At 42.1% G+C, this 10,807-nt stretch overlaps 1 protein-coding gene across 1 annotated transcript; it reads left to right on the forward strand.

Annotated features, from left to right (window-relative positions):
* The first annotated feature begins 1,267 nt into the window (after positions 1 to 1,267).
* Positions 1,268 to 8,747, forward strand: mrpl4.L (mitochondrial ribosomal protein L4 L homeolog). Its single transcript, NM_001174004.1, is given in 9 exon segments — positions 1,268 to 1,337; positions 1,564 to 1,645; positions 5,138 to 5,306; positions 5,453 to 5,504; positions 6,580 to 6,697; positions 7,087 to 7,193; positions 7,490 to 7,599; positions 8,101 to 8,174; positions 8,517 to 8,747. Coding segments are annotated over 9 exon segments (897 nt in total). The 5' UTR covers positions 1,268 to 1,298; the 3' UTR covers positions 8,663 to 8,747.
* The last annotated feature ends 2,060 nt before the right edge of the window (positions 8,748 to 10,807 follow it).

Consider the following 10,807-nt stretch of genomic DNA (forward strand, 5'->3'; position numbering starts at 1 on the left):
GTTGCTAAGGCTATTTGGACCCTAGCAACCAGATTGCTGAAATAACAAACTGGAGAGATTCGGAATAAAAAGCTAAATAACTCAAAAACCACAAATAAATGAACTTTTAGTTGTTATAGAATGGCTAATTCTAAGCAACTGTTCAATAGGCCTTCAATTTTTCTTTTTTATAGTTTTTGAATTATTTGCCTTCTTCTTCTGACTCTTTGCAGCTTTCCAACGGGGGTCACTTACACCATCTAAAAAACAAATGCTCTGTAAGGTTACAAATTAGTGATGTGCGGGTCAGGGTTTCCATAACTCGCACCCGACCCTAACCCACCCTGCTAATATCCGCACCCGCCCACACCCGTTTCAGGGGGTCCTTTTATAGACCTGCGCCGCCCCGCCAATGACATCACAATGACGTCACAAAAGGGGCGGGGCGAGCAGACGCGACACTATAAAACTGGGAGCCGGAAGTCAGAAGCCGGCATTTGAAGGTGGTCGGGCGGGGAGAGCAGGAGAAGAGCTCAACCAGCAGCCACCCGGGAGGAGCACTGTGAGGGTCCCGGGGGTATCGGGTCGGCCCGCACATTACTACTACAAATGTATTGTTGTTGCTTTCTATTCAGGCCTCTCTTATACATATTCTAGTCTCTCATTCAAATCGGTGCATGGTTGCTAGGGGAATTTGGACCCTAGCAACCAGATTCCTGAAAGTGCAAACTGTAGAGCTGCTGAATAAAAAGCTAAATAACTCAAAAACCACAAATAATAAAAAAATGAAACCCAATTGCAAATCATACTAAAAGTTCAGGTGAACAACCCCTTTAACACCAGTCACTAATGAGGTTGTTACTGAGGCACATGCTGCAGACTGAACTGACATCTATACAGCCATGCAACAGCCAAAACATTTGCCATACAATAAACACGGCTGCTGCTTCATCTGAGAACCTTACACAGCCTGAACCTTCAGGCTGATTGGCAGGTAAATCCCCTCTCCTAGTTCCACCACAGCTCGTTGCTACGTCTCCAGCCTGAGCCTCCAGGGGTCACAATGCTTTAAAAAAAACGATGTTTTCTACAATAAAACAGATAAATATCCTCTATAATCCCCCCATAGACTCGAAATCCCCACAAAGTGAATTCCAGGAAACAAGGTCGGAATCCAGGAAGTAGAAGGGACCATGGGCAAAGGACTGGCAGCGGCGGCTTCATTGCGTCACTAACGTGCGCCGGAAGTAGAGCACATGCGCTTACAATTGACCTTCCTGCAGCCCCGGTTCGTGTGACAGGAATCGGGGGGAACCATCATGATATTGAGGGGGTTTCTGCTGGGCTCCGGGAGACGGGTAGGTGATGAGTCTGGGAGTTAACCCTCAGTAATCAGGGTCTCTGTCCTAATAATCATTTATGGCTGCTTTGCCTTCATTCCTGCAGCTGTCAATGAACTTCAGCCCCAGCACTCACAGAGCTACACTGGCCCCTGCCATAGAGAGATCCTGATGAAGGCTGCACGTGATTGGCTGATATGTGCCTCTGACTGACTGTCCTTTTTCCTTTGTCTCTTTTCTCCAGCTTCTCTGCACCATTTCTTGTGAGTCAGCAGTCCCTCCAAATCTTATTCTGCCTCCTGGTTTAAAGGATGGACCTTGTAAAAGTGAGTAAAATATAAATACTGCTCCCTTTTGGTGTTGTTACCTCACTTCCTGGGACCCTCATCCATAGGAAACAACTAGGGGTAGGCAGAAGGGGCATGTGACTAGAGCCCAATGGTTCAGTCCAGAGCCAAAAAGTGGAAGGTCACACTGTGGTGGTGGGGGGGTGGTCTAGGGTCCACCGGGGCTGCTGATTCAGGGGCCCCACACTAGGGTTACCACCTGGCCAGTGTTTTACCGGTAAAAATGATGGCTGGTCCCAATGTTATTAATAGGGAAAAAAGATAAATAATAGGAAGGTTGGTATTTTTTTGCAGAGAAGGTGTCAACCCTACTCCACACCCTCATCGGGGCTCCCACCCCAGTCTCAACCCTTCCCCATGCCCCGCAGTAGCGCTGCACGTAATTTATTTTCTAACGACCGCAATTGGGGCAAAAGGTCAGGGGGCAGTTCATAATGGCTTCTGAGGAAGTGACGAAACACATTGAAAGAAATTGTTCAGTGTAAAAATAAAAACTGGGTAAATAGAGAGGCTATGCAAAATGAAAAAATCTTATATAGTTAGTTAGCCAAATATGTAATGTAGAAAGACTGAAGTGACTGGATGTGGAACAGAACAGAACACTACTTGCCTTTTCAGCTCTCTTGGTTTACACTGACTGGTTACCAGGCAGTAACCAATCAGAGACTTGAGGGGAGCCACATGGGTCATATCTTTTGCTTTTGAATCTGAGCTGAATGCTGAGGATCAATTACAAACTCACTGAACAGATATGACCCATGTGGCCCCCCTTATAGTCACTGACTAACTCAGAGTTAGAGAGCTGAAAAGCAGGAAGTAGTGTTCTGGCTATTATGTTAAACATCCAGTCACTCCAGCCTTTATACATTACATTTTTGCCTAACTAACTATATTCGAAAAAAAAATTATTTTGCACAGCCTATCTATTTACACAGTTTTTATATTCACGCTGAACTATTCCTTTAAGCCGTGCTCTCCCCTGCCTGCTTTATTTGTCTGTCCTCATGCAATGATTTTATTGGAAAATTCTTAATAAATTTGGATTTTTATATATACACTCGTGCAAGTCCTGCAATATGGTGAACCATTAGGTGCGTTTTTGATGATTGGCAGTGCATAAGGTTCTAGGGGAGGATCAGTCCTGATTTGTGGAGAGGCCTCCAAGGCCCGGGCCTAGGGCAGCAGGATTTTAGGGGGTGGCATGCTGCCCAACCACACCCACACTGGTTCAGAAACATTGGGGATTTGCAGGAAATGCGACAGTTTTTTACATTTTCCATACACCAATCCCCATTGCTTCGGTCCTGATGATGAAAATTTGCACGAATAAAGGGAGGGGATGTGGGCGACTTGGTAAGTAAATTCGGCCCTGGGGAGGATCTGGTCTGGGTCACCAGAGCTTTTTTCCCGGTGTTCTGCCGGCCCAGTACGACCCTTAGAAAGTGGTGCCAAGTGGGTCGGGGGGAGAGATCGAGGACAGGAGCAAGACGTGGGCTCACGTGTTACTTTTCCCTGCATGTCCCCTCAATGTCACTTATTGCTACCCCTTCCCTCCTGTCCGATGAGCAAATGAATGTCACAGTATGGAGGGAGGTGAATGCTGGAATGTTAGTCCTGTTTGGTAGTCGTGCATGGGCCATGTGGGTTTGGGCAGACCAATTAGCCCCAGAGGTGGGATTTAGTAGGTCACCACCAGCCCAACATTGACGGGACATCACTTGTTTATATCACACATACCCCGTCCCTACAGTGTTATCAGAGAAGTGTCAGGTCAGGCGCAGGTATATAAACCATGGGAGGAGTGAGGCTCGGGTTGGTTCAGGGTCAGGCACAAGTTGAAAAGTCTTCAACCTGCACATTACTACTATACAGTTGCACGGTCTGCTGTGGCAACACTAGGCATCCCAGATGTTACACTGCCTGCTCCAGTACTGTATCTCACCAATCACCTCATGGGCTAAATGTGTGGCTACTGAACAAAGGGCTATACAAGTTACAGTCACCTTTCTTTTGTTCCATGTGTTTGGACTGACAGCCTAAGGCTGGAACTAGACGGTGCGCGTCCTTCCAATTCGACGCAATGAGAGGAAGCGCCGGCTGTCTGATGAAGACGCAATGTGAAGCATTCGCATCCGACAGTCGTGTCGTGTCAGATGCAATCTGTTTGTAGATGCGACATTTGTATTAATTACATTCGATTCGGCTCATCCGACGTGACCCCTGCGCTTCCTCTCATCGGATCGGAAAGACGCGCATCGTGTAGTTCTAACCTTAGACTTCATGTCAGGCTAAATCTTAAAGGGTTTGTTCACCTTAAGTAAAGGTTTTGTTATAGCATGGCCTATTCTAAGCAACTTTTCAATTGGTCTTCATTATTTATTTTTTTGTTGTTTTTTTAATTATTTGCCTTCTTTCTGACTCTTTCCATCCTTCAAATGGGGCTCACCGGCCCCATCTTATAACCAAATGCTCTGTAAGGCTACACATGTTCTACACATTTTTCTCATTGCTACTTTTTATTACTCATCTTTCTATTCAGGCCTTTCCTATTCATATTCCAGTCTCTTATCAATGTATGGTTGCTATGGTTATTTGAACCCTAGCAACCAGATTGCTTAAAATGCAAACTGCAGAGCTGCTGAATAAAATGCTAAATAACTCAAAAACCACAAATAATAAAAATGAAAACCAATTGCTAAATTGTCTCATAATAATAATAATCTCTACATCATACCAAGAGTTAATTTAAAAGCCTCTTTAAAGGGATCCTGTCATCGGAAAACATGTTTTTTTCAAAACGCATCAGTTAATAGTGCTGCTCCAGCAGAATTCTGCACTGAAATCCATTTCTCAAAAGAGCAAACAGATTTTTTATATTCAATTTTGAAATCTGACATGGGGCTACACATTTTGTCAATTTCCCAGCTGCCCCATGTCATGTGACTTGTGCCTGCACTTTAGGAGAGAAATGCTTTCTGGCAGGCTGCTGTTTTTCCTTCTCAATGTAACTGAATGTGTCTCAGTGGGACATGGGTTTTTACTATTGAGTGTTGTTCTTAGATCTACCAGGCAGCTGTTATCTTGTGTTAGGGAGCTGCTATCTGGTTACCTTCCCATTGTTCTTTTGTTTGGCTGCTGGGGGGAAAAAAGTGAGGGGGTGATATGACTCTAACTTGCAGTACAGCAGCAAAGAGTGATTGAAGTTTACCAGAGCACAAGTCACATGACTTGGGGCAGCTGGGAAATTGACAAAATGTCTAGCCCCGTGTCAGATTTCAAAATTGAATATAAAAAAAATCTGTTTGCTCTTTTGAGAAATGGATTTCAGCGCAAAATTCTGCTGGAGCAGCGCTATTAACTGATTCATTTTGGAAAATGTTTTTTTCCCATGACAGTATCCCTTTAAAGACAATAATTGTGCATAAAGGAACAATGTTATTCCCATCATTAAATCCTGTCTCTATTCTCCAGTCCAGCGCCCCCCAGTGGACTTGTCTCAGCCTGTCATACGGCCATGCAAGATCCCTGTTCCCTCTCATCTGTCCCCCAAACCAGTTTGGTTGGATTCTCTGAAACATCCGGATGATCAGCAACTGGGACTGGTCCATTTGCATCCAGACGTCTTTACTGTTCCGCCCAGGTGGGATTCCTGATGGCTCAATGTTACATTACTGTTATGTTCTGAGGCTCTTCTGTGTTTGTTAGTTTTATCCCTACAATTGCCATTACATTTGATTACTCTAGAATCCATTTCCAGGGTGAATTCATTTTTATATTATTTCCTAGGATTGATATTCTCCATCAAGTCATCACATGGCAGAGAAACTTCAAAAGGATTGTAAGTATCCCTATGTATTTATAAAATAAAAAAACAAACAAATACAAAAAGTAGTGTAGAAGTGATACCTATATTGGCTAACAATAAAAATACATTGCAAGCTTTCGGAGCACCAAGGCCCATTCATCCTAATTAATTGCCCATGAATACCTTTCCCTGATCTAACAGTATATATGCTGTGCCTTTCATTTGTATTTTGCCTGATGAAGGGGCCTTGGTGCTCCGAAAGCTTGCAATGTATTTTTATTGTTAGCCAATATAGGTATCACTTCTATAATACTTTTTGTATTTTTTTGTTTTTTTATTTGTTATTTTTGCTACTGGCTAACACGGTACCACAGTTTTGTGCTTATGTATTGATAGACACACGCACCCACACAGACTATACACTCCTATACACAGGGACACAGATACAGTAATGGGGCAGAGGGAGCATTGGGAGAAGGGAATCCTCCCCTGCAGAGCTTACACTCTAATGTATAGAGGAACACAGGTACAATACAGGGAGGAGGAACCTTTGGGAGAAGGGAATCCTGCCCTGCAGAGCTTACACTCTAATGTATAGAGGAACACAGATACTGTACAGGGAGGGGGAACCTTTGGGAGAAGGGAATCCTGCTCTGCAGAGCTTACACTCTGATATACCCAGGGACACCTATACAATACAGGGAGAGGGAACCATTGTGAGAAGGGAATCTTGCCTTGCAGAGCTTACACTCTAATATACAGAGGGACACATATACAATACAGGGAGAGGAACCATTGGGAGAAGGGAATCCTGCCCTGCAGAGCTTACATTCTCATATACAGAGGGACAGAGATACAATACAGGGAGAGGAATAATTGGGAGAAGGGAATCCTGTCCTGCAGAGCTTACACTCTATGTATAGCGGAACACAGATTCAATACAGGGAGAGGAACCATTGGAAGAAGGGAATCCTGTCCTGTAGAACTTACACTCTAATATACAAAGCTTTACTCTCTAACTCTGCCATTCCACAATCGCTTGCACTGGGGTCACTATTCTCCCAGTTGCCTCCCCTCCGTCAGTCTGATGAAGTGCAATTAATTGCAGAGTTACGCCAAGGTGAAGACTCGTGCAGAGGTGAGAGGAGGTGGGAAGAAGCCCCGGCAGCAGAAAGGCAGTGGCCGATCACGTCAGGGGAGTATCAGATCACCATTATGGAGAGGAGGTGAGTACGTTCAGGGGAGTGTGTATGTTAAAGTATAAGTAAACCTTAAAATGAAGTGAATATAAAATTGATGAGAGGGCTATTCTGAGTAATTTTGCAATGTACATTCATTATTTATTTTTAAATTCTAAGCTATTACATGTACTGTTAACGGGAATGAATTGTGTTACAACAGCTCCACCTACTGGTCAGTTTCCCACCAGTCTGACCACCAAGTAGTCAAGGAAGTTGTCAGGATAAAAAAAGAAGCTGCTCTGATGTTCTTCTGCTTAGGAAAAAAAATTAAAAACCTCACTTAAATTTTTCCAGAGCAGCATTGGCTCCTGTCAAGCATTTTCTTTTTAGTGTAATCAATAGTTATATAATAATAATAATATTTTACTTTTTAGGGGGTGTTGCACATGGTCCCCGTGGCCCTACCAGCTATTACTACATGATGCCTATGAAGTTACGGGTACTGGGTCTAAAGATTGCACTCACTACCAAGCTGGCACAGGTACTCCTTAGTGCCCATACTCACTACTGTTATATACTGTTGTTATATACACACTGTTATATATACTACTGTTATATACTGTTGTTATATGCTACTTTTATATACTTTTATACTACTGTTATATACACTCTGCACTCACTGTACAGCTAATTGCTTATTATAACATACAAGAGCTTGTTCTGTGCTTCTCCACTGAAACGAGACACATTGAGCCACTGCTGCTTCCTAATGATGCAGAATTCCCTGTATCCCACACCGGAAATATCCATGTCATTTATATTGTGATTTCTTTACAGGATGATCTCCATATTATTGACTCTTTAGAGATCTCCACTCCAGATCCTCAGTATCTCATTGACCTTGTTAATCACCGACAGTGGGGGGATTCTGTGCTGATTGTTGATGTGTAAGTCAAGTTTATATAATATATGAGCTGTATATGCTCAATGGTTTTATACCCCCGAGGCTTTACACTTTAACTATGACAGCATATTCATAATGAGCAATAGGAGGAGTTATAGGGAGGTGTTATATGGAGCAATAGGAGGAGTTATAGGGAGGTGTTATATGGAGCAATAGGAGGAGTTATAGGGAGGAGTTATATAGAGCAATAGGAGGGGTTATAGGGAGGTGTTATATGGAGCAATAGGAGGAGTTATAGGGAGGGTTATATGGAGCAATAGGAGGAGTTATAGGGAGGTGTTCTATGGAGCAATAGGAGGAGTTATATATATATATATATATATATATATATATATATATATATATATATATATATATATATATATATATATATATATATATATATATATATATATATATATATATATATATATATATATATATATATATATAAATAGTAGGATTATTTGGTGTATCACGTTCACCTTTTTTTTTTTTTCTACAGCAATGAAAATTTACCTGAAAATATATTTAATGCAACAATCAATTTAAAGAAGATCAATGTGATTCCTGCTACAGGTGAGTGTTTTTCTTCCCTAGTGTATAAATGTGCCCTTTGAAAAATATCTATCTTTCTGAAGTGGCAGGCTTTTATAATCCTTAAGTGCTCATGAAATGGCATAGCAGAGACTTACAAAAAGGGGGTCTCTTTCCCTTAAAACAGAACCATAGAACTCCCTGCTTTCCTGCTCTTGGAAATCGTGTTACCAGGGCAAAGAACAGAAAAATGGAGCAAATGTTGGTGCATTTATTGTACAATTTTGTCTTTGCGAAGAAGCAACACTTGGCTTTGCCGGCTGTATTTGTTTATTATGTTTGGATTTGTCCCTGATCCGGTACCTTCCATGTCTCTGTGCCCAGGTCTCAATGTGTTCAGCATGCTCAAGCACGACACCGTGGTATTAACCGTCGCAGCGGTGGATTTCTTGGAAGAGAAGTTACTGTGGCACGATTCCCGCTACACCGCCCTCTATCCATTCCGTCTGCCTTACAGCGATTTCCCTTAGCGGCGGCGCTGCTGTGTATTCGTTACTTCTGTGCAGCCAAACTGCCGTTTTTCACATTTGTAAATATTAAAAACAGGAAAAATCATGGCTCAGTTTATGCTTAGTTGCTGCTTCCCTGGAAGGTGCCTGAGCTGCGTCTTTAATCAGGTTCTAAGCAGAGCAAAGACCAATGTATTTGGTCTAAACAAACTTTCTTTTGGCTCTTTTGCTTCCACTGCAGTTTCTCACCAGATCAAATCATTTAGAACTTAGTTTGCTTTGTTTTTTTTATTGCAAGGAAACTGCCAGCCCACCTACTGCAAGTTCTAGCTCTTCTCAATTATGGTCAGTGTAGACATGGTCATAACAATCCCTCTGTAATAGTCTATAATCATCGCCCTCATATAGGATAAGTAAATCTAAAAATAAGTGAATGTAAAATTGATGGGGGGCTATTCTAAGCACTTTTGCAATGTACATTCATCATTAATTTATTTTTAATTCCAAGATATTCTGGGATACTTGTACTGTTAATATGAATGAATTTTGTTACAACAGCACCACCTGCTGGTCAGTTTCCCACCAGTCTGACCACTGAGTAGTCAAGGAAGTTGTCAGGAGAAAGAAAGAGGCTGCTCTGATGTTCTTCTTGTTAGTAAAAAATTAGAAACCTTTCTAAAATCTTTCCTAAGCAGAAGAACATCAGAGCAGCCTCTTTCTTTCTCCTGACAACTTCCTTGACTACTTGGTGGTTAGACTGGTGGGAAAATGACCAGGAGGTGGTGCTGCTGTAACAAAATTAATTCAGGTTAACTTTACATGCATGCCTTAATATATTGGAATTAAAAATAAATAATGAATGTACATTGCAAAAGTTATTAGAATATCACCCTCGTCAATTTTACACTCACTTATTTTTAAGGTTTACTTATCCTATCAGCCCAACCCTTCCCACTCCCCCACACTTTGGGATCCATTGCTCCAAAAACAGATGCATTGGATGCTGGTAGTGACTCCACCATAGAGAAGAACAAGAATCATACTGGTCAACTGTATGGATGGTGCCAGAGTCGCACCATAGCAATACATCCAATCACATGGCAGCATTAGGGTCCAACTCATGTCCATAGTCCATAAACAAAGCTACTATTACCCAACAGACTATGGTTACATACGGTAGACTTTATGGGAAATAGGGAAATTAACGATTCAGTAGGGAGACTGATCATTATGCACTGTGTGCAATACAGTTCGAATATGATTTTGGGATTGCTCATCTGTGTATCCCCTATGTCTTAAAGGACAAGAAAAGGCCTATTCAGTGGGGGGTACTAAGATGCACCCACAAGTCACCTGCTAAGTTCTTTTTTAGGGGGAAACAATACACTTGCCCTGGCAGAAGGAAAATCTCTGCTTTGCTCTGATGTTCTTCTGCTTAGGAAAGATTTGAGAAAGGTTTCTAATTTTATTTCCTAAGCAGAAGAACATCAGAGCAGCCTCTTTCTTTCTCCTGACAACTTCCTTGACTACTTGGTGGTCAGACTGGTGGGAAAATGACCAGCAGGTGGCGCTGTTGTAACAAAATTCACGAGTACGCAAATCCTTTAATATCTTGGAATTAAAACAAAATAAATAACGAATGTACATTGCAAAAGTTCTTACAATGGCCCCCTCATACATTTTACATTTTTACATTCACTTATTTTTAAAGTTTATCCTTTACAATAAAATCTCTGCCCACTGTGGTCTGAAATGTAAAGAGATCTGGGATCAGCTGCATTGTGATAGGCAAGAATCTAATAATAAATCCAGGGAGATGTTTGTTAGAGAGGCTCGGGGTGCTTTGCGGCTCTGCCTAATGACTTAATTATATTGTACGGATTTAACCAGAGATTCTGAGCATGGAGCAGCTGCACATTACACTGTATCTGCCTGCAGGGTGTTGCTTCTCTGACTTGAGCCATGAAAGAGTGGCGCTTGTATTCCAGCTAATGCTGTTGCTGTATTTAGTGTGGGGTCAGGTTAATTCTGCTCTGGGAGGATCACCAGCCCAAGGTCTAACGTACGCTTGTTTGTAGCCAGCAATGAAGTTGAAGCTATGGAAGTGGCTAGGGAGGGAGACTAACGTGGTCAACGAGTCTGTTTTTTCATAAAATACCTATATAA

This window comes from Xenopus laevis, chromosome 3L (assembly GCF_017654675.1).
Source record: "Xenopus laevis strain J_2021 chromosome 3L, Xenopus_laevis_v10.1, whole genome shotgun sequence".
Classification (NCBI taxonomy): Eukaryota; Metazoa; Chordata; class Amphibia; order Anura; family Pipidae; genus Xenopus; species Xenopus laevis.